The sequence below is a fragment of the Actinia tenebrosa genome, unplaced genomic scaffold (genome assembly GCF_029948245.1).
Source record: "Actinia tenebrosa isolate PJP-AT-01 unplaced genomic scaffold, QUT_ActTen_1.0 PGA_scaffold2__45_contigs__length_23673736, whole genome shotgun sequence".
Classification (NCBI taxonomy): domain Eukaryota; kingdom Metazoa; phylum Cnidaria; class Anthozoa; order Actiniaria; family Actiniidae; genus Actinia; species Actinia tenebrosa.
The window spans coordinates 15,706,884-15,730,706 of record NW_028292579.1 but is presented as its reverse complement, the minus strand read 5'-3'; the positions used below and the strand labels follow the sequence as shown (position 1 = coordinate 15,730,706).

Sequence of the window (23,823 nt, the reverse complement as noted above, 5' to 3'; positions counted from 1 at the left end):
TTTTTTCGTAAGTCAACACATTTTCTGTAAGACCAATACTCTTGATGATCTGTACACGCAAAAATAACTTGGAATAAACTGATAATCAGTATTGTACAGAAAAAAGCAGGTATAGTATAAATTCAATTAAGAAACCTTTCAATTTGGGACAGTTTTTTGGTTACTCCCAAAAACGCAAGGCATTATGGGCATGTGAAAGTCGTGAATAACCATTTTGTATGAATAGTCCCTTATCTCATTTGGTCAATAGAGTGCAAACAAATAATCCGTGAAACACTAATTACTAAATAGTACAAAATAGTGCTAGTTAAACAATAGAAAACAATGGAATTAGCATGAAATTGTGCTATTTAGTATTACTAAAGTTTCACGGATTCACTGTGGTCACTCTACCGCTGTTTTTTGACTCATCTGCACAGGCCGCTTTAGCACCAATGTTTTGAAATTCCACAATTCCGACAGCCAGAGGATCTAAAGCTTTCTAGTTGGCTGTCGTAATTTTCATTTAGGGTCAAAAAAGTAAAAAAGGAGAAAACAAAAAAAGAAAAAAAAAAAAAAAAAAAAAGAAAGAGGAAAAAAGAAAAAGAAAAAAAGAAAAAAAAGCTACAAGGCTATAATATTATAATAATACTATAATAATATATATAATAGATATACTATAATATGATATTAAATTAAATTAAATGTTATAAACGAGGCTAAGCCTGTGCAGATGGGTCTGTGGTCTTCAAAAACAACGATATGTATCGAATGCGAAACTGATGTATTCACAAACAATCGCGATTGGTCTGTTTTGTTACATCATGGAAAATGGCCTTCACATCGTTTGTCAGTTATTTCTTCCTCTTGGGAGCTAATTATGGAGGCCAGGGGATGAGACTTCAACGTGAAGAAAAGACAATTCATGACTAAGAGATCGATCGTTTAATGACCTGGGCTGTACAGTCCAAAACATTTTTCATTGTCCGCCCGTCACTCCACGCCTCGCGATTGACACTATCATCAAGAGTGTCCTATTTTTGTTGCTCTATTTCAGGCGATAAAAATGAATAAAAAATGAGGAAAATAAATCTCGTGTAAAAAGTTGCAAATTTCGGTCAAGAATCAAAGTTTATTTTTCCTTGGAGTTCGAACCTTGTGGTGTAACTTACAGCCGTACGTGCTGTGTGCGATTTTTTCTCCCAGAAAACGACGGAAATGTACATACTTAATTTGCCACCGCTTGGTGAAAAGTCAAGTAGGCTCAGGACGGTTATATTTCCAGAATTCAATTATGTAAACGAGATTAACGTACGACAGTCACGTCTCCGGGGTATCACTGGGACCCATCTTCACTGGCATAAATCATCCTTAAGGAGCGATTACACGGAGCGATTTTCTCTGCAACTTGTCTCGCAACAGTGTTGCGACACAAGTTGCACGAGTGTTTACACGGTGCAACGGAGACGCAATCGTTGCCAAAAGTAGAAACTAATTCTACTTTTTGCGACAATTGCTACAACTTATCTCGTAACGTTTTGTTCAAATTGTGTTGCAGGTTACACGATGCAATGGCCCATGCAAGGTCGCAACGCCGTTCCGAGACAAGTTGTAGGGAAAATTACTTCGTGTAATCGCGGCTTTAGTGGCGTCGGCTTCAGGTGCTGGTAGTAAAAGACCTACCTGTGACACAGCGCAAGTCTATAAAGGGGCCTAGACTCGGAGGGAGGGAAAGGGGGGGGGGGGGGTACTCCCATATATGGACTATACGGGGATGATCCACTGAATAGGGTATGGTTTTTCGAGCTTCTTGTTATAGACAGGGTGTGCAATTTCACTCAAGTTCCAAGTTCTTTCCGAGTTTCCTGTCATATTTTCAGGGTTTCTACTTTCGTATTGACCCCCCCCCCCCCCCAGGCTCTAAAAACACCGGTTTCTTGATATCCTGTTAGGAAGTATTGCTATTTTTAAAGGGGTCATGCAGTGACGTTATCTACTCTGACCAAAATATCCGCTAGTTTTACACTCAGTATTAAATAAGAGACGAAAAAATCAACCGAGTCAGATCAAAGGAGAATTTCTTAGTAACCTTATCCAACTCGAAATCGAAAAAGCATTTCTCTTCTTTCCCTCGTTTCTATAATGGCATATTCTCCATGGTTTTCAAGGACTTTTTTGTGTAAAGTCTTTCATGGGGGTAAAAGCCTTGTTTACTATTTTCTTTTCAGTCGATCGAATCATTGCCTGAACATTTCGAATGCTTTGAAGAACCAACCACCGGTTGATTCTGTTATGACAAGTCAAGTGCCGGGAAAACCACACGGACTGACAGCGAAGGTCACTCACCTTCGCCGAACTATTTCTACCGCGTACTGCGTATTTTCAGCTCCATTTCAACGCTAAACAAGTTACAACCAGTTTTTCGACTTGATAGTCAAGTTAATGGACCACTTTATCTTCGTTGTCCCATTTCAGACCATGTGATGCCACTTTTGGGACTGAGTTGATTCTTTCATGTGTAAATATTTTAAAAGAAAGGTTCTCACGTGGTCACGAGGTCTGAAATGGGCAATTTTCATACGAAGGTAAATGGGTCTATTGATTTCAATCAACCCGCGAAAAAGTGATGAATAAAAAAGGGCATTTAGTTATATGGTCAAGAACTGAGGAGAAATTAAACCGCTATTTCAAGTACATTACTATCTTCTAGAATTTTGTTAGAAAATTTCATTTCTTTGGTAATACTTGGTAGATCACTATACCTTGACTTTAGACATGGTTAGGTGCATGGTTGGTTGGGAGGGGAGGGGGTGGGGGAGGGATGTTGGGGTTATCGTATGCAGATGTCTTCTAGGAAAAGAGGAACCCTTTGCAAAGCAGGCTAGTGTCACTAGTGTAAATTGTAATGATGAAAAGGTAAATTATACACCGTGAAAAGATGAAAAAACTTACTGACGTTTCGGACGCTAGTCCTTCGTCGGAGTAAACTCCGACGAAGGACTAGCGTCCGAAACGTCAGTAAGTTCTTTCATCTTTTCACGGTGTATAATTTACCTTTTCATCATTACTGTTTCATTAGAAACACCGACGCAGCTCACACTAGTTTTTAGCTAGTTATATCTTAGTGTAAATTGTATTAGCTGATATACAGGAAACATAAAAGATGATGTTCCGAGCTTCGTACGTCTGGTCTGAAAGTATCCGCCGCATTTGTATAATTACTGAAGAAACTCTTTCACTGTCTGTGAGTTCAACTGTCCGCAGTGAGTTTCGCGGTCTAAAAGTGAATTTCACGGTCTACAAGTGAGTTACACGGTCTACAAGTGAGTATCACAGTCTAAAAGTGAGTTTCACGGTCTACAAGTGAGTTTCATGGTCTACATGCAAGTGAGTTACACGGTCTGCAAGTGAGTTACACTGTCTACAAGTGAGTTACACGGTCTGCAAGCGAGTTACACGGTCTGCAAGCGAGTTACACGGTCTGCAAGCGAGTTACACGGTCTGCAAGCGAGTTACACGGTCTACAAGCGAGTTACACGGTCTGCAAGTAAGTTACACGGTCTGCAAGCGAGTTACACGGTCTGCAAGCGAGTTACACGGTCTGCAAGCGAGTTACACGGTCTACATGTGAGTTACACGGTCTGCAAGTGAGTTACACGGTCTGCAAGTAAGTTACACGGTCTGCAAGTGAGTTACACGGTCTACAAGGGAGTTACACGGTCTACAAGCGAGTTACACGGTCTGCAAGCGAGTTACACGGTCTGCAAGTGAGTTACACGGTCTGCAAGTGAGTTACACGGTCTGCAAGTGAGTTACACGGTCTGCAAGTGAGTTACACGGTCTGCAAGTGAGTTACACGGTCTGCAAGTGAGTTACACAGTGTGCAAGTGAGATACACGGTCCGCAAATGAGTTTCACGGTATGTTAGTAAGTTTGATGGTCTACAAGTGAGTTTCACTGTCTACAAGTGAGTAGATGAGCCATACTTTCAGTTCACATCACATATTCAATGACGCAAGTTATAAAACTGGTCTGTCCTTCGCGTTCAAGATGACACCACACGCGTGTCCGTGACCGAGTGTAGTAGCGGTAAACAAATATTCGGTCTTCCGTTCAGCCGACGGGGGACTTAAAAAACATTGTCAGAGATGACAGGGATGGCCTTGACCGCACTGAGTGCTGGTGGGCGTAATTTTCTTAAAGCTGTGTTGCTACATATTACGGAAATCCGCCTTTGCAAGAGTCGGTCGGAAACATTTATGTTTCATCACTCTGTATAGAATAGCACATTACAAGTTTTAATATACGATAGAACTACTGAGAAAGTTTAAGGATAAGATTTCCAGCGCTGGCGGAACAAAACTCAAACAGTTTCGTACCTGCTTTATACGCCTATTTCAATGAACTTTGTCATGGCCAGAGGCGATAGGCAATAGGCGAAAAAGCAATAGGAGATAGGTCGTTCTAAGATCCAAGAATGGCTGGAATTACTTGTGTTTCTGCTTCTTTTTCTCGTGAGAACATGGACCTTAGTGTTCAATTTTCTTTGTATTCAACGAAACCATTAAAAAAACCATATCTCCTATGGCGATGACAACGTATTTTGACGGGCGGGGGAGAGGGGAGGATGACGAATAGGCACATAAGTGAAGACATGCCAAAGGAAACTTAATCTGGTAGACACGACACCTTCTCATCCGGCCAAGATCGGATCGTCTCTTTATCCTGCTTTTATAGTACAGCACGTAATAGGTCTAGTAATGGTGGATGCTAGGCAGGCCTCATCGGAGCCGGTGGCATCGGTGCTGTGTATGTCTTCAGAAGCCATCTGGTCACAAGAATGCTCGCAGGAAACCACAACGGAAAACGTGATCTACGAAACTATCACGTCGTTGTTTACAAGCATAATATTTAGCTCCTTAATCATCCTGAGTACTTTTCAAATTTCCCTTCAAAAATACTCGCGTGGAATACTTATTCAAAACCTAAGTAGAAAAGTAGGCTTGTGGTGTTCGTCTTTTCTGTCAGTCAAATTTTGGAACTCGCATCTCATGAAGTGAAACATGTTTTCTCCACACATACAATCCTTTAGAGCTTTCCTGTGTCGAGATAATTAGAAGATCAAACTCTTTTTATACTGAAGTGTGTATTTATATGAGATCAGATTCATGCAGATATTTTGTATTCCCCAGCAAAAATATTTGAAGAAATTATTAGAATGGTCTCCAAAAAGTTACTTTACAGGAAGATCATTTCTCGTAATTCGTGAGTGATTTTTGTGAAGCTCTCGCGCGTTTTTTCCTTAGTACATTTTCAACTTTTTGCCTCAGGGCTTCGCATTGCATGTACATGGCCTAAACTTCAAAGTTCCAATAGCCAAGGTTTTAGTGCCCAAAAATGACCCTACGACTCCGATCTATTAGCGAAACATCTCATAATTTAATTCAAATGACATCCTTCAGGCTGAAATTTGACCGTCCGAAAACCCTTTTCCCGGTGCAAACGTATCAAAATCAATCCTTGTCAGATTTAAGGATTTTTCAAGTCAGATTACCCGGAGCCTACGGGGACATTTTCTGAAGAGGAGAACACTTCAAAATCCCGAGGGTCATCCGGGAGATACCCAGGGGGGGGGTTGTTGGCCGATCATTGTCAGATAATTGGAATGATTAAATATTGAATCAAAAATAATAATATAAGATTTTAATAACGTTTTGCTGTTGCCTTAAACGTCTCGCTTGTCCAAACTTTTCGGGGCTGTATGAATGGAATACAACACATAGCTGAGAAGGCACCGAAAATTGATTCTCAGCGATAACTCTAATGTCAAAAGAAAGTGTTTCAATCTGTTGACACAGCCGATCGAAATGGGGCCTGCAAGGTCAAATGCGATGCGTCATACCTTGCTTGATTCCATGGATTTTGAATTTACCTACGGGCTAAAAAAGACTCATAGCAACGACAAATAAGAAACTCGCAGCCCATTAAGAATTCAAGAGGACCGTATCATTTCGATACAATATTATTTTAATGTTGCTAAAAAAGTCTTTTTCGAATATTAATCCTTTTATTGATTGACAAGGAATGTTAATTATCTTGGCTCGGGGACTTCAAAGGCTGCGATATGAAAACACCCCGAGATAAGTATTTCCTTTGGCCATGTCGAAACCAAGCAAAAACGTAGGTGCGTTTTGACAAGGGATTTGGTCTTCTAAACTGTTTGTTCAGGAAACATTGTTGTAGTTGTTGTTCTCTTGTAGTTTGTTTTACTCCCTACGTATCTTGTTTTATGAACGGTCCTTCAAGGACCATGTAATCCCCTTCAAAATAGTTGACAAAGTCAAGACCAAAAGCTGATGTGTATTTTTTTTCTTCAAAGGATGACCCAACTACGTGTACAGGAACACTTCTCGCTTAACTTCGAGTCTACATAACACGTGGAGAGCGCAGAACTCTATATCATATAGCGGCCGAATTGATATGAACACTTTAGGGAGTATATATAGGGTATTCATGGTTTCGACATTGAATGGTATTGGGAAAAGTTATTTAGCTAAGAAATCTTCACTAATTAGTGTCTCAGCTGATGTAAAAACAAACCTAACATAGTATAGTGCATGATAGGTCACTTACAAACGATGTTACAGTGGCCTTGGATTATGTATTCAGAGGATGTTGTGTACTGAGAATTTACTGTGCTCATGGTGTGAGGTCTCTTGCTCTTTAGTACTCATGGTTAATTGATATTCTTTGAAAAGTGTTTCATTGTTTTTCTGTTAACCAATCACAATTGTCAAAGATCCCTAACAAATCGTTCCGATTGGTCGGGTTTGTGCATCCAAGTGACGTCATATGGAGATAGCCTGCTTTGAGGAATATTGTGTCTGTTATTGACATTGGGAAAGTTTACAAACGACATGTATTGCGTGGTTTAAGAAAGTAGAGCGATTTGTAGCCAACATATGGCATGTAGTATACAGATTTCGTTCCCTTCTTGTAAGGAACTGATACAATGAGGATGGGCTGTGGTAGAAGCAAGAAAATTGTGAGTGAACCAACGTCAGATTGTATCGTAAATCCAACTTTGCTACCCGAAGGGTCACGTGAAACTCGCTGGAGTGAACACAGGAATAATGTAAAACGGAAACTTACAGAGAAGGGAGTTCGAGGCGGGAAATTTAGAGCCAGATTCGATGTACGAGTTACTGAAAAATATGAAATCATGGCGCTGATTGGAAAAGGCGCCTTCAGTAGAGTTGTTCGAGTGCAACACAAGGTCACCAAACAACCTTATGCCATCAAGATGATGAAGGTTAGAGAAGGGAAAAAAGCTTTTGAATCTGAACTTGCTGTCTTGAGAAAGGTTCATCATGCCTATGTGGTGCGTCTTTATGAAGTGTTTGAGTGTAGTAATAAAGTTTACCTAGTAATGGAGTTGGCAACTGGAGGCGAACTGTTCGATCGAATAGTCAGCCGAGGATGTTTTACTGAGCAGGACGGGACGTATGTCCTGTACATGGTTCTAGAGGGAGTCCGATACCTTCATTCTTTAGGTATTACACATCGGGATCTTAAACCAGAGAATTTGCTCTATTATCACCCTGGGAATGACTCTAAGATCATGATAACTGATTTTGGGTTGTCGAAGTTGAGGAAAAATCCAGACGACAGTACTATGGATACGACGTGCGGTACACCAGACTATATTGCACCTGAAATTTTGATGAGGAGATCTTATACGAACGCTGTCGATATGTGGTCTATTGGAGTGATCTCATATGTTTTACTTTGCGGTGCTCTGCCCTTTGCCGACGATAATAATACGCGCCTCTATAGGGCAATTGTGGAGGCGAAATACAGCTACAAGTGTGAGGTATGTAGGAAATTTGGTCAACCGTTTCATGATATTTTAAGATCGAAAGAATTGGACAGGTTATTTTTAATCTGTTTAAATATGCGAAGGCAGAGTTGGTTCTAGTCATGTCAAAACCATATCTGTTAGTTATATTTACGTTGCATTGTTTTGCCTCTACGTAGTATATATCCAGGGTAAAGGCGATGATTACTCCCCTAGAACCTGCGAGGTGCCTTGTTCACTGATTGAGTCCTGGAGATCCCAGTTTGGTATTTCTCCATCTTATTGTATTTATCCATGGGAATGCTTCAGTACACTTCGGCATTTTTCGTGCTCAATTATTCCGCATTGATTGCCGATTAGATTATTCGTTCGTTTGTGGACTAACAAATAGAATATCATGAACAAGAAGCGTGACCTTCACCTCGCTGTATAGAATCAATCTCACCTTGAAAGTGGTTTAAAACTATAATGTCAGCTTCATTTTGTTCGTCCATGTCGTGCGAGAGTAATTACACCAAGGTGACTGCCCCCTAAAGGATCCATTTTCTCTCAAGAATGCACACCGTCTTGCTCTGGAACGTTCTAAACTAAACGATTTAAGACCACGCGAATTATGCTGAGACCTTCGAATATTTCGGATTCTTCTTAATTTATTTGAGCAAAATAGAACTTTGATTTTAGAAATGGAAAAATAATTCTCAAAATGTGTTTCTCTTGAAAATTCTGTAGAAACAGATTTTTTCGCTTCACAATTTTGTAAACTTCCGGTCGCTTGACTTGTGCATTAAGAATGTGATGCCTTGCGAGAGATCATTTGTACGATTCTTGATTCTTTTGTGTCCACAGTTAACCTAAAACTGCATTTACACAATAGTCGACACAAATGAGTGTTATGATCCATGTAGGGTAGATAAGATTTCAACATATTTGAACTCGTTTCCTTTTGCATGTCTGTGTCCTACAGAGACGTCAATATGGATGAACTATTTTTACGCAAGTGATGTTCGGTTTAGATGCCTTAACCTTGACGCTTGTTCTTCGCGCTATTTTGAATGTTCGCTCAATAAATATAGCTTCAAGTATATTAAATACACGCATAAAAAAACAACTTTCCAAATTAATATCAATCGAAGCGAACTCTACTTTAGTATAACTAGAAGATCAAGCTGGTAATTCAATAAACAACAGACACATAGTTTGTGCATATTTGCGGTTAAAAGTAAATAAACAGAAAAAGGATCTCGTAAAGTTCGTGTGTTGCCGTTTCGTGATCAATGTTTACGTTTCAATTTCGCTAAGGAAGAGCTTGTAATTCTACATCGCGAACATGACGGAATACTGATTCGCGCGATAGATAATAGCCAAAAATGTCAAGCATTTTTTGTTTCCTTTGAATATCGGCCTTATCTGGAATAACTTTCTGCTTTATTCTGGTACCAATTCAAATGATTGAGATATTAGGCTATCAAGCCTTGTGTTGAGGCTTGTCAAGTTGCGGTGTTAACGAATGAATACTATTTCCTTTAGTATCTTTTGTTATTTGTGAGATTTCCAAACAAAAGCTTCTTTCTGACATGTAGTCATGTAAATCTCAACTCGGTATTTATAAAGTAGAAATGCCTGACAAAGTGTTCCGCAAACATCACTACAATCTCATAAGTCATTCCATTTGACCTCTTTTTAGTTTATAAGCATAGCAAATAATGCTTTATTGGTTTATCAAGACATAAATGGCATATATACCTAAAGGGGATTGAGGAAACTTATGGTTTGTGATCAGCTTATGTATCGACTGAGTGGACATAGTTAATGAAATTATGGCCATTTGTGAATGGCCATTAAAAGATAGTCCCATATAATAAGTCACAATAACAAGATGTTTTTATAACTATTGAATGAAATACCCCCAAGAAGAAGCTTATGCAGAGAACTTTTTATATAAGTGGTTTATGAGTTGCCCTAAGCAGTTAAATCCACCAAATATTGCCTTCTGTATGACTATACAGAGCTGAATTAAGGGTCAATCTGGCCACAAATACTTTAAATAAAACCCTAATTCTTGCCATAAACCCCTTTCAGATGTCAAATATGACTTCATAATTTGATGAGCATAAATCAAAATAGAACAAGGAAAGATGGTAACCCTATCACTGGGGTTACCCTAGTTATAGGGATTACCCTAACTTCTAAGTGCTATCTCTTATTTATTCTATCATCTTTACAAGTGCACCCGGGTTACCCTAGTTGTAGGGTTACCCTGTCTGTTTGAAAGGGTAACCCTTCTGTGAGAGTTAAATTTACCCTTGTAAAGTTGTGGCCAGGGACAACCCACCTACCTTGGACAACTTTTCTACTGTACTCGAACCTCTTTTATCACAAATAACTTAGCCTTTATCACAAACCAGTGAATTAATGCCTGCTGCATCATGATATTAAGAAGTAAAATAAGATTTAAAGTCAACATCTTTGCCAATATTTTGCGATTTACCATTTTATTTGTTTATGTTGTTACTTGGTCCTTCCATTACGGTTACCCTACCTATGTGTTTTTCTTGTAAAGCTGAACTATCTATTGACCCAGCTTGGTGGGTAACCCTACTATCCTAGTGTCGCCTAATGGCCTTGAAATAGTAATCAGCGACATTAGAGCAGTTTTGTATGACTGTGAAAAGTGCCATATGCATGCCTTCATATGAATACGATGTTTTTAGAATTTTAATTGGCTGATTTTTTATCTTGCGCAGTATGATTGGTCTGACGTGACCATGTCGTAACCATGTCTGCACCATGTTTTGGGGTATTCGATTGAATGGAAAGTAAATATTTGATTAATCTGGCGTATGCCTTGCTGTGTTCACAACTGCGTTCGTGACATGAGCTTTTCACAGTAATGTGAAAACTGCTCTCTTACATAATTTCTTTTAGTGTACATTTTACTCATTATCTTGCTTCTCATTGGCAGAAAGCCCTCAGCCAATCCAAGATATCCTGTGAAATTGACACGATAAATGCAATATCTGTGGGTTTTCCTGCAGATATTGCATTTATCAGGTGAAGTTAAGTCAGGATCATAATGGAGATTGAAATTGTTTGTTATTTCTTTGAAAGCAGAATTTAATCTGTATTCTTAGTTTTCAAAATCTATGATAAAACAATTATTGAATTTGGTTTTTGCATAATATAGTAAATTATCAAGACCTATGGCTTTGGCAGATAACACCACCTTGGTCTTGATAAATTACAATATCATGCTCAACCTCATCCAATAAATGTATAACTTTTTTTGACATGCATTGATTTTTGGAAAAGGAGTAACATTCTGCTTATTGCTGCACATTTGATAATTTATTATTTGTCAAACAGGTTGTGATGATTACCAGTGAATATTCACTGACATAGATTTAGGTAATATATACAGTATGAGTGGCGTGTTGTATCAGATATATGAACTTGAGGCGTAGCCGAGTGATTGTATATTTGATACAACAGGGACACGAATACTGTATATTACTTATCAAACATCTAGGTTAGTTCCTTTGTGTTTCGCTAAAATTTTCAAAATTAATTAAGTGAATCTGGCCAAGAAAATCCAACTTAAAGTTTATGCAAATGAACACAATTTTGTATCAGATTTACAACATACTTCATGGTCGTGATTTCTGTTGTGTTTTCCTCATGAATTGTTAATGATTTTGACAAGTATAATTACGACATAAGCATTACAGTTCTGTTTGGAGAGGGCCAAAGGGTCCTCTTTCATCAGGTACATCAGTACACTGACCAACTATTGTTCTTTATATACACTAGTCTATTTAATGAGATATAACTAGCTAAAAACTAGTGTGAGTTGCGTCGGTGTTTCTAATGAAACAGTAATGATGAAAAGGTAAATTATACACCGTGAAAAGATGAAAAAACTTACTGAAAGTTTTTTCATCTTTTCACGGTGTATAATTTACCTTTTCATCAGTCTATTTAATGTGTAAGAACAATTTACAAGTTCTTGTTCTTGGTTTGCAAATACTTGTTCCAAACACTTGTTTGCATGTTGGCATGTGTTAAGCTGCTAGCTTGTTTGGCTAGTGCATGTCGACTATTAGTTTGGTTTACTTCTCTTGCAGTCACATGAAATAAATGATATTTATAATTATATTTTAAATGTTAATGTTGGAAGAATTCCTCAGAAAGCTGTTGTATTTGATAGAAATAAATCCTCAAAAACAAATCCTTAAGAAAGTCAAGAGACTGGTTTACTGAAAGTAGTTCTTTTTACAAAATAAAATGGCCTTACAAGTCATTTTACCCTTTCTTTAACCTATAATAATTCCATTACCGTTCTACGGATGACCTTTTCATGGCCCACAACATACTCTCATACAATCTACATTATGCTTTAAAGTAATGACAGCCAGGTATTATAATTGAATAGCTCCTAAATGCAAATGTTTTTTCTTTAAATCACAAGGTCTTAGGTTGTGGCTATTAGCACTGAATAATCCTTATTCTCAGAGAGGAAGTTTATCATTCTAGCAATTTCTATGATATCATCAATATTAATGGCGTAATAGCATCTGGCTATGATCACGGCAAATGTATTTTCTGACAATGCTTGATGTAAAGTATCTTTCAACGAGGATCCTAATGAATATTAAGTTTCTTATGAAAGGATCAGTGTTTGTTTAAAAAAAGAATCAAATCACAAAATGATATTAGAAAATGATTTATTACCTAAATATACTTGCTTAGTGTATTAGTGGTGCTAAGGTTACTCATTGAGTAGATAGAATTTGTCTTTGTTTATGAAAGTAATCATTAGTACTGAGACATGACAACAGCATACCTTGAAAGGTTATATCTAACATGCAGTAATAGACTTGACCTTATCAATAACAATGTGATAGCCAAGTTCACAACTCACCTTGCACAGGGTCTTATGGTTGCCTAAAAGGTCGGACATGGTCATTAATATTGTCGTACATATGTATATTATTTTGATCAATTTGTTTTATTCAGCTTTCTCTAGAATTTTTCAAAAAATTATTTCACAGTAAACAAGGGTGAAAAACTATATTACAATAAAGGTTACCAATAACAAGCATTGTGGAATCAAGTCAAATGAAGGGGATAAGCTATGGAAGAGTTTCAGTACATTTGTACAGCAATTCAATGGCAATGTAGAAGCCTGTGTAGAAGCCCGTATGCATGAACAAGGGATTGCAGGGGTATTAAGGACAAACCGGGGGCAGGTTGTCTGGCGTCCTGAAAGATTTAAGTAATTGTAATTTCTTCAAATGTATAAAAGGAAGAGTTAGTTTTTTGTGAAAGCCAGTCAATTACTGGTGAAGCAAACAAGTGAAAGCAATAAAAATGTAACTGACTCAGAGATTAAGCTTGGAGTTATCTCCTTATGGGCCTGAACAGGCAATCTCCAATTTTTTTGCTGACATTAACTTCAAGTGCACAGCATGCAATCTAGGAGCCAATTGGTGACTTATAAGATGAACAATTTAGTTTGAATGAGATGTGAGAATTACTGTAAAATAAATTCTAAGGAGTCATGGGCTCAAAACTTCTTAATACCCTATTTTCCTCTATTAAGCCCTCTTCCTTTATTAAGCCCCCTTTCTAATAAGCCCCCAGTATAAGGTGCTAAAATTTAAATACGCCTCCAGTTTATAATAAGCCCTCACCTTTAAGGAACTTTGTGGCCCTTTCCCCCCAGGCTGGCCTTTGATAGTCGTGTCACCTGTTGAGATAATGAATAAAAGTAATTAGCATATACCAACTTGTGTACTTCCTAAGAACTCGCGCGCAAATTGGTTAATTAAAGGTGAATAATTGTACGATATTCACCTCTGAATCTCGGAATATTGAGTCGGCAACAAAATGGCATCTGCCGGCAATGGTTTTGCTACAATTTCCAATGAGGAAATTGAAAAAATGAAAGTAAATGCCATTTCTATCAATACTAAAAAGGCAACGAAGTATGGCCTAAAAGTTAATAGTTTGTTTGTTTTTATTGAATTATTGTATATAAAAATAAGTTACTCTGTACACAAGTTAATATATGCAAAACATAGGCCTCAGGCACAGTGAATATAGAGAATATTTACCTCGCCTCTCGAAGACTTGCGTCTCGGTAAATATTCCCCAATATTCACTTCGCCTTTGGCGAATAATTGCTAATTATGAATTTTCAAAGATCAGCAAAATGTATTAAGCCCCCAGCCTCTAATAAGAAATTGATTTTTGCGGAGGGAGGAAAGCGGGAGTACCGAGAAAACCCTTGAAGCACAGTAGAGCACTAACAAACAACTCAACTCACGTACAACACCGAGCTCATCAGGACTCGAGCCCGGGTTGCATTGTTGAGAGTCGAGTGCTCTCACCTGGGTCGCATTGTTGAGAGTTGAGTGCTCTCACCACTACGCCACCCATGTCCCAGTGTCTTACAATTCTCTTTTTGTTTATTTTAGCCATGGAGTGATGTGTCTGACATGGCAAAAGAATTCATCGATAAGCTATTAGTTGTAGAACCAGAAAAAAGAATGACTTCAGAGGAAGCACTTCAACACCCATGGATAAAATCATTTGCAGCTTCCTCAAGCTTTAAAAATCTCCATGGCTCTATTAGTTCAAACTGGCTGAAGTCATCATCGAGGCTCAATAGTGCAAACTCAAATCAGTCAAAGAGATCTAGCAGGTCTACAAGATCAGGGAAGTCAGTTCTTTCAAGGCACCACAAAACAATACCATCACAGACGTCAACAATACAACATCATGCCGAGAAGAGAATGAAGTCATCAAAAGAAGCTAGTAGGTCAACAAGGAACTCAAACGTAAAGTTAACAAAACAGCTAGTAGAAAAACTTCAATCTGTTGCTCAAGAAGCTAACGCAGAGCTTCCATTGAAAGTAGAGAGCACTGAAAAGCAGCCAAGTACTAGACCTGTTGGACAAAATGTCAATTACCAAATGTCAACATCAAGCCATATGAAACTCAAAGATCCTACAGAAAAGGATGACTTTGTGTTGCAAACTATTGATGAGCCAATGCCTGAAGCTGAAGAAGCAAAGTACTTGACAGCATTTCCACCACTATCACAAATGAATTATAGAAGAAATATCATCCAAAATTCATTTCAGTTTGCCGAAATAAGAAATTCAAGATTGAGTAATTTCTCAGAAGTTGATGAGGATGTGTTGAACGGAGGGGGCAGATCTGATGCAATTAGTGGCACAATGTTTCCAGCGTTCCATCCACCAAGGCAAACAAATAACTTCCTTGATGGTCCTGTGACACCTAGGCCTTTTGCTATGGACATAGATTACTCAAATGAAGCTAATCATGGATCTTTGAATTCCATGCCTGCTGCCAATTTAACCGTTCCTACAAGGCCTAGGACGATTATGTCACCACGTGCTAAAAGAAATAAAGTCTCCTGCAGTTTTACAGATTCTAGTACTACTTGAGTAAGGGATGAGGTAAGTGCTAACTTCATTATAACATCGCTGATGAAAATGAATCTACTCAATAGGCCACGTTTGAGATATTAAAATTCCAGCATGATGCCGAGGCTGAGGCTGGCATTTCCAGAATAAAATGTTACAAATTGCATCACACCTCAAAAATGTATCAGTAGATGTAGTGTTATAGATTCAGTTACTGCTTTTTACATTAAAGTGCACATTGTTTTCCTCTTTCTTTGAGGCATGACAACAGTATGTTCCTAACGTCTGAACAGCAGGTATTCGCAGGTAATTTTTGACCTTTCTAGGGGCAACTGTTTAATTTTTGGCGATTCGACTTCACATTCCTGAAGTCTCTTCCATACATTCCTGAGCTAAATAGCGGCTAATTAGCTTGCTTTGAACATAGTTAATTTATTATCTATGCTTTGAAGTAACATTCAAATTAGACTGTTACTTTGAAGCCAATTAGCCACTTAACATCAGAAATGTATGTGCAGAAACACACTAATGCTTTGGCGCAAAGAAAGAAAAAGTGCATGGTGCACACTCTAATGCAAATAGCAGTATAATATCGTTCAGTAGTGAACTGTGCCTTTTTTCTCTTGCCTTAAGGTAGGAATGTAGTATTTGGTACTTTTTTTTAATTCCTACAGATAGATGTATTTGGGGATCCATATGTACGCTTAATACTGTACATGAAGTACCATATTGCTAAACCTCGCTATCGAGTCTGAATTTTAAGCCTTGAATGTGGCCTATTAAGAGATTTCCAACCTCCAATCAAATACTTTGTAGTGCAAATTATTAAATCCATTTTTTCTAATTCTATTTTATTCCCATAAACTGTATATAAGTATTATAAATCATATGTCATTCACATATCATAAAGTTGACTTGCAGTACTATGCAAGTTTCTTCAAAAACAAACTATATTTACTCATTTTTCTAATAATAGGAACTAGCTATTTTTTCATGTGGGAAAGGGGCCAGCTAGTAGTTTATAATGGAGCAATTATTTAGTGGTCTACATGTGAGAAAAAACTCCAATTTTTTACTTAAATATGGCTCAGCTTAATATTCAAATACACCAGTTTCCCATTCGATGCATACCACTGTCTTTGAAGACCACAGACTCATCTGCACAGGTTTAGCCTTGTTTATAAGTCAGCTATTCACAGATACCATTAAAAATCTGAAGGATTTTAAAACCTTGGTATTGTTCAAGCTGCACATTATTAGTATCACAGTTGACTTTTGCAAATGATCTCTTAAAGGCCTGTTTACACTAGCAAATTTTGCATTGCAATTACAGCACCTCCGTGTTTACGAAACAGTGCAAAATTGTTTCTGTGAAAAATCAGCGTGATAATTTCAACCATGTTCGAAATCGCTGTGATCATTGCGCGAGAATCGCCGCCAGAATCGCAGGCCGTTTACACAGGTGAATTTAGCAGTGCAACTTGGTCGTGCAAAATTTGCTAGTGTAAACAGGCCTTAAGAAAGGCTAAGCCTGTGTAATATGAATCTTGAATCAAAATTGGTGTGCAGCATGTGCAAGTGAAGTCATTGATTTGTCACAAACTTGACACCTCAAGACAAGAAACCTTGATTGCATGACCACTTTGAGCAAGCAGTTGATGAGCATCCATAAGGTTTTTGTGTAGATAGCTCCAATATATGAGAAAAAACAAAATCGATGTGCAGCACATGCAAGTGAAAATTGCTGTAACCTACAATTTCTAATTACACTTTTTGAAATACTAGTTGCTCGCTTATACACTTAAATAGCCCTATCGTGGTGAATAAATGGCTAGCGTCCTATTCCCATATGTATTACCTTTTTTATGTACTTATCTTCTTAAAGGAGAGATATAAACTTCCTGTTAGTTTATGAATATCTGTAATAGATGATAGCTACTAGATGTAGCTTGCATAATTTGTAAAATTGCTATTTGTTTATTATTATTATACAAGTTTAAACAATTCAACAAAAAGTCTGAAACAGGCTGTATTTTAACTATACTTTTTAAGACAATTATTCTATATTACATATGTACTCTTTTCACCATTCATTCAAATAGAGATAAAAGGAATCCTTGAAAAATGCCTATACCACCTAATTCAATATTTTCAGTATTGATTCTACATAAAGTGAAAGTAAGTAAATTGTAAAATATTTTCATATGATTTGAGTGATGCATTTTGGAGATATCGAGGTTTATACTTCCAATATGTTAATGAGTGTGATGTCATAGGAGGCATTTGAGTTTGTCATCATTTGTAAATTCAAACAATGATCATTAGAGTGCATGCAGTAAAACCATGAAATAAAAACAAAGTTGATACTGAGAAATAGTAGCTATTTAGTGACGAATAGTTGCTAGCACTCAACTGAACATTTAGGCCCCATCCACACATATCCGGAAATTTTTGTATCCGTAATTTTTTTTACGGATACACAAATTTAACGAAAACAGATACGTGTGGACTATGAAAACGATTCGAATACACTGCGTGTGGACGCAAACATTTTCGTATCCGCAAAAAATAATTTGCGGATACAAAAATTTCCAGATACGTGTGGACGGGGCCTAAATTAACAAAAGACACAAATGGTCTCTTGTGTATTTGTCTTTGTATCATGAATGTTCTGGTTGAGTGACTAGTAGTCACTAAATAGATACTATTTGTCAGTAAATCAACTTCGTTTTTATTTCATGGTTTTACTGCTATGCGCTCTATGATAAAATAAATTTGCAATAACCTTTCTATAAACCCCTATTAGTAAGACAATGATGTTGTACACAGGATATTACTATCGTTCTACTCTACTCTAACAATGGAACCTGACCATGAACACAGTTCGAGTTTGTCAACCATCAGATTACGCATCGAAAACAATAAAATTTAATTTACATGTATTGGAAGTCTTTAAAAACTATTCAAGGAGATGAAATGAAAGAGAAAGACAAAATAACAGTATATTATTTTCACAAATAAAGAATAAGATAAAAGCAAGTGTTCATGGTTAGAGAAGAATGACAGTAAACCGCTCCAGAAAAGGTTCAATATATTTAATATAATAATAGTAATAATAATAATAATAATATTAATAATAGTCTATATTTATAGAGACTATTATCATAATATACCTCCTATGACATCACACTCTTTAACATTAAGTATAAACCTTGATATCTCCAAGATGCATCACACAAATCATATAAAAATATTTTATCATTCAATTATTTATTTCATGTAGAATCAATGCTGAAAATATTAAGTTACGTGTCATAAAGTCACGCTTGAAATCCTACTGGTTTTACTTTTCTTGTAATTAACTCAATCATGCAGGGGGGAAAAAACGGATTCCCAAATTGGGAATTGTTGGGAATTTCCTTGAATTCCCAATTCGAACACCAACGTTGGGACTTATTGTTGGGAATTTCCTTCTAAGGAATACTCAATAGAAAAACAAAATTCCCAACAAACTAACATTGGCAATCAGTGCCACATTCCCAATTTCATTCTCTCTGGGAATTGGATCGGAATTCGTTGGGAATTCAAGGAAATTCCCAACAAATTCCCAATTTGGGAATCCGGTTTTTTTCCTGTGGATCAGTACACCAATATTCACATGCAACCTAAAATTTGACACTTTTTGCAATGGTAAAATTTGTGGTTTTTGGTATTTGTTCTAAGACATTGATTTTAATTGAATTTTACTATCAAAAAATGATATATTTTTTTATATGAATCATGATTTTAAAATTATGAAAATCTGGAAAACTAAAAAAAATTGAAAAAAACAAAAAATAAAAAGTTTTATTTGTCAAGGAGAAACACATTCACATTCAAATTTGAAGGCTCCTTTTCAAGCATTGTATTATTCCTTTAAACTTTATCTCTTCACTAGAAGTTTAAGCCGGCCTTACGTTATTTACTTCTGGTGTAAAATATATTATTTAAAATTATGTATATAAATAATTATCAGAAATATTAAAACACACTAGAAATTAATCAAAAACATTCAGATGCATTGAAATTGACTTTGGACCATTTGTAATGTATTTGGTGTGGTTGGTATATATAAGTACATGTACCTAACTAAAATAATTATTATTTAGCTGTATACATTCACTGCTCTTAAAAATATTATAATTTCTAGAATGTGAATTGTAGATATGGTATTTTTTGATGATTCAGCTACTAGTTCTCTATGAGAAAACTAAAAAAAAATTTAAATAGACATTTCAGTGCAGTGCTTTTTGCATTGCTAAACAACATGGCTGGTTGCTTTCATTGTTTTCAACGCTACACGCTGATCAAGACAACAGTTGCTACGTGGAAATTGGGCAATAGCCTGCTGTCAATCAAATAAATCATTAGAATATATTAAGATACATGGAAACCATGAGATTAGGTACATGGGAAACTACTCTAAGGAATTATTTGACTGACAGTAGTTTATTGAGTAATTTCCATGTGGTGAATGTTGTCTCAAACAGTGTGTGGCAATAAAAACAGTGAAATACAATTATGATCAAAATATCTCGCAAACTGAAACATAAGTTATAAATGGTCCACACTGTATGTACTGAATGTATTTGATTCATCTCTTATATAGCTTGCGTACATTAATCGATAAAAGTGATTAATATATATGTATATAAAGTCAAGATATTTGTAAATAAGTGACAGTTAATTCAATTTTGGGTCAATGTTTTGAAGAATAATATGTAAAATTAATTTAATAGGAATAGAGTAAAATAGAAATTCTAGTTTTATGAATTTTAATTTTCAGATTTATTAGAGCATAGTTTTGTCAATATCTCTGAAGTAGAGTGAAGGCATTTAACCCGTGAAATAAAATATAATAGTTAAGCGTATGATAGTCAAATAGACACAAAATAAAACAATTGAATTATGGTCTACTAATGTGATTAGTCTAATTTTTATTTCATAAATTTAGTGACTTCACTCTATTAGTATTTAGAAATCACAGTCTTTAAAATATTGACCCACCCATAAATAATATAATTTGTAAATAATCAATTTGATGTGATGAAATAATAGTCAAACAAGCAAAGGTGTAAGTATTTTGTTAGGGTCAACAGACATATTAAGAAAAATCTATTGTTCTTCCAATAATTACAATTTTCAAAAATTTGAAAATCGAACTTCTAATATGAAATTTATGATTATAAGAGTGATGTATCTATGAGGCTCAAAGTTATTTTGTACTTTCTAGTTTGATTGTAACCCGAAGAAAGGATTTAAACCATGTAAAATTGCATGATTTGATCCTAATTCTTGTTGAAATCGATACAGGCCTTGTAGAAGCTTCAGTATTGTCATGATGATAGAATAATGTATTAATTACTAGTAATTTACCAAAGTGTGGTCAAAGAATCAAAGGGAGTAAGGAAATACGATGGTCTTTAAGCACCAACATTGATATTTTAGTAGTCCTGCTATAGCATAATACAATTGCACATTTATCCACACATTGGAAACATGAAATTTGAAGTTTTGGTATCTTGCGTAGACCTTTCTTACATGGCAGCCATGTTGAGTGGGACAATAGATTTTTGCCCAGATAGCCTCGCATTTAAGCACTTCGGGGTGAGGTTCAACATTCCGAAAGAAAGGCTTTTATTTTCTTGGGAATAAACATGGCTGTCGTGTGACAAAGGTCTATCAAGGAATGTGAAGTTCCAGAAATTATCCCTATTCCCATCAGAGGAATTCGAAAAAAATTGAAATATCCAGCTGGGTGTGTGTGTGTGTTTGTGGGGGGGGGGGGGGGGGGGGGTGGAGTATGGATAATTTCTGAAACTAACACAATGTTAGCAAGCATGGAGTTGTATTTTTGTGGGTTGCACCATAGCAATTATTTTTTTGACCACACTCTGACTCGGTAGTACGCAAATGACATATTGTTTAATTTCATACTAGCAGTAATGCATTTTTCTAAAAAGAAGAGATGAAATACAAAATGATTTAATATTTAATAATGTTTTAATAATGCTGTATCATAGCTATATTCACACATATATATATATATATACAATCCATATTGTATATATGACATTGAAATAAAGGCTGGAACCTGCAATATGAACTTTGATGTTTACATTTGTGAATAAAAGGTAAAGTCTTGACTTTTTGAGACATTGCATACATTTATGAATCGTGAAGAGATTATTTTTGAATTTGTTATTATCCCAGATAAAGAATTATATTAATGTGATCATAAGGAAAACCTAAGGATTTCTGCTTTCACTTATATTCTATCACCAAACAGATATATTCAAATGTACAACGTCTTTATTATAAAAAGTCAAATGTTTCTTGTACTGAATTATCAAAAACATATTAAAAGTTTTTTTCATGCACTTGTTGTTATTATAATATGAATCATTCATAATGATTATGTTACTGTGCGGACACACTAACTGGGACCTCTTGAAATTGAGGTGCATGAAATTTTGAAGGTGCAAGTTTGAAGCCTCTCTACCCTCTCCCCCCCCCCCCCCCCTCCCTACACACACACGTACAATCTCCAATCTCACACTTATTTGCTTTAACTGCTCCCAAATTATCTATGGAGGTTTTGTTTTCATCAATAAATATTTTTTACTGCATACTCATTATCATGCCACAGTAGTTAGGTAATGGGATGAGAACTGTGATTGTTGTGATATGGTAAATAGAAGGGAATAGGAAGAGGAACATGAAGACTACTACCACCAGGGGAGAGGGGTGGGGAAAATTTAGCTTCCAGCTTTCTGCGCTTCAAACAATGTTACATAATAAATCCAATTTGGCATGTATGTCGAGTCAGTGTGTGAAGACATTGAAGACAACACTGGTATGGTAAACAGTCAGCTTTAGTTGAAGGAAATGCTTTACATTTGAACCCATATTAAGTATAGATAAATGACTAGCAATGTGCATTTGTGTGTTTTTATGCTGGGGTGTGTGTGTGTGTGTGTGTCTGGGTGGGGGTAGGGGGGTTGGGAAATTGTATGGCCCAGTGCAAACTGCTCAATGCAGGATGGGACCCTATGGAACAGATATTTTCATTTGATAATTTTCTGAAATTGTGTTTCGGATGATTTGCCATTATGTTATTAAATGTTAAAAGAATAGCTGCATAATAAGCAAAAGTTTCTCAATAAATAACTTATAACAGAAAAGTTTTTTTAATGTTGATACTGCTTGTGCTCACAAAATTGCAAATGCGAACCTGGCCTAAGGATGCAGACAAGGCAAAACTGAAAAGTCTACTTATTATGGTCAAAGTCGAAGTTAACAAGTTTAGAGACTTTTGAGGGGGGAGTGTATTGAAAAAATCTGGCTCAAGGGGGAGCGGGGGGGGGGGGGGGTGCACGCAAAGTCCAATTTACACAGCACTTTATACAACAGAATGGAAAACGAAAGAGGGGCCATTCTTTATGCAACAAATTTCTTGTACAAGAAGCCATCAAGAACATCCCACCGTAACCCCTCTCCAACAGGAAATGGGAAAAGTAGTAAAGTTACAGAAATTGTTTATAAATTCAAATAAAACATAGTTTACTCTTAGCATAGTTAATAAATAGTTATTTATATTTAGTTCATATTGAATTTCAGCCAAATGAATAACCTCCCCCTGAACATTTGCACTGTGTAAAACTGAAGCATTGCGACAATTGTAAACGTGTATTTTGAAAATAAATGCATGGAAAAGGTTTAATTTTTTCTAATTCAAAGTTTGGGAACTCACTCACCTTGGCTTTGCAAAAAGGAAAAAAAAGCTTCTCAGGTCCAACCATCAGTTCTACCAGTAGGCCGCTGTAAAGTAAAGCACATTCGAGGTATAAAATGGTATCAAATAAGAAGAAAAAGGGTAAAAGAGGAAGAGGAGAACTCCTACCTGCAAATGAACTCTGTTCTTTATGAAAGTTGAGCTTCTGTGCGAAGTGGCGCCGCCTAAAAAATAAGCGCGTGCACGCCTTCGAATTTCAGTTATGGGCTGGTCCCAAAAATTATCAACCAAAAAAAGCCCTTCAAAATTCTAGTTTCAAGATTTTCATGAATTGTAATTGATAAATCATCACAAAACCAATTTCTTCGAGTGAAAAAATACGATATTAATTTGTTTTGTTGTGCCAAATGTTTAATTTTCGTAAGATTCGACGACTTTTGCTAAAAAGCCCGCGAGCGGGAAAATGTTCACGTCATCCTAAGTATCCTGGGAACGAACTTCTTGAGCCTTTTCAAATTAGCAGGGAGGGGAGGCTGAGGAATCGTGTCTTCGTTATAAAAATCGATGAATATTTCAAAGATGTAAAAAAAGACGAAAAGTTATACATTTTTTCTAATGAATTTAATTCATATGTTCATTTTGGAGGTTGTTTAATGTTCGATTTTTATTGATATTTTGGTTTATATTTATGGTATATCAGCCCTCCCCTGTTAAAATAAGATGGCTCCAAAGTCATCTAACGGGCGCCTTATTTAAACTGG

At 36.4% G+C, this 23,823-nt stretch overlaps 1 protein-coding gene and 2 long non-coding RNA genes across 3 annotated transcripts; 1 reads left to right on the top strand and 2 right to left on the bottom strand.

Moving 5' to 3' along the window:
* Positions 1–4,212: 4,212 nt before the first annotated feature.
* Positions 4,213–6,718, bottom strand: LOC116289295 (uncharacterized). The gene is made up of 2 exons (XR_004196317.2): positions 6,613–6,718; positions 4,213–5,078 (listed from the first exon to the last, which is right to left on the bottom strand). It is a non-coding gene; the product is annotated as an uncharacterized LOC116289295 (long non-coding RNA).
* Positions 6,719–6,991: 273 nt separating this feature from the next.
* Positions 6,992–21,113, top strand: LOC116289293 (serine/threonine-protein kinase H1 homolog). The gene is made up of 2 exons (XM_031696186.2): positions 6,992–7,852; positions 14,314–21,113. The coding sequence occupies exons 1-2, from the start codon at positions 6,992–6,994 to the stop codon at positions 15,307–15,309; spliced, it is 1,857 nt and encodes a 618-aa protein (XP_031552046.2). The 3' UTR covers positions 15,310–21,113.
* LOC116289296 (uncharacterized) lies at positions 13,528–23,330 on the bottom strand. Its single transcript, XR_004196318.2, has 3 exons — positions 23,231–23,330; positions 23,085–23,148; positions 13,528–13,583 (listed from the first exon to the last, which is right to left on the bottom strand). It is a non-coding gene; the product is annotated as an uncharacterized LOC116289296 (long non-coding RNA).
* Between the last annotated feature and the right edge of the window lie 493 nt (positions 23,331–23,823).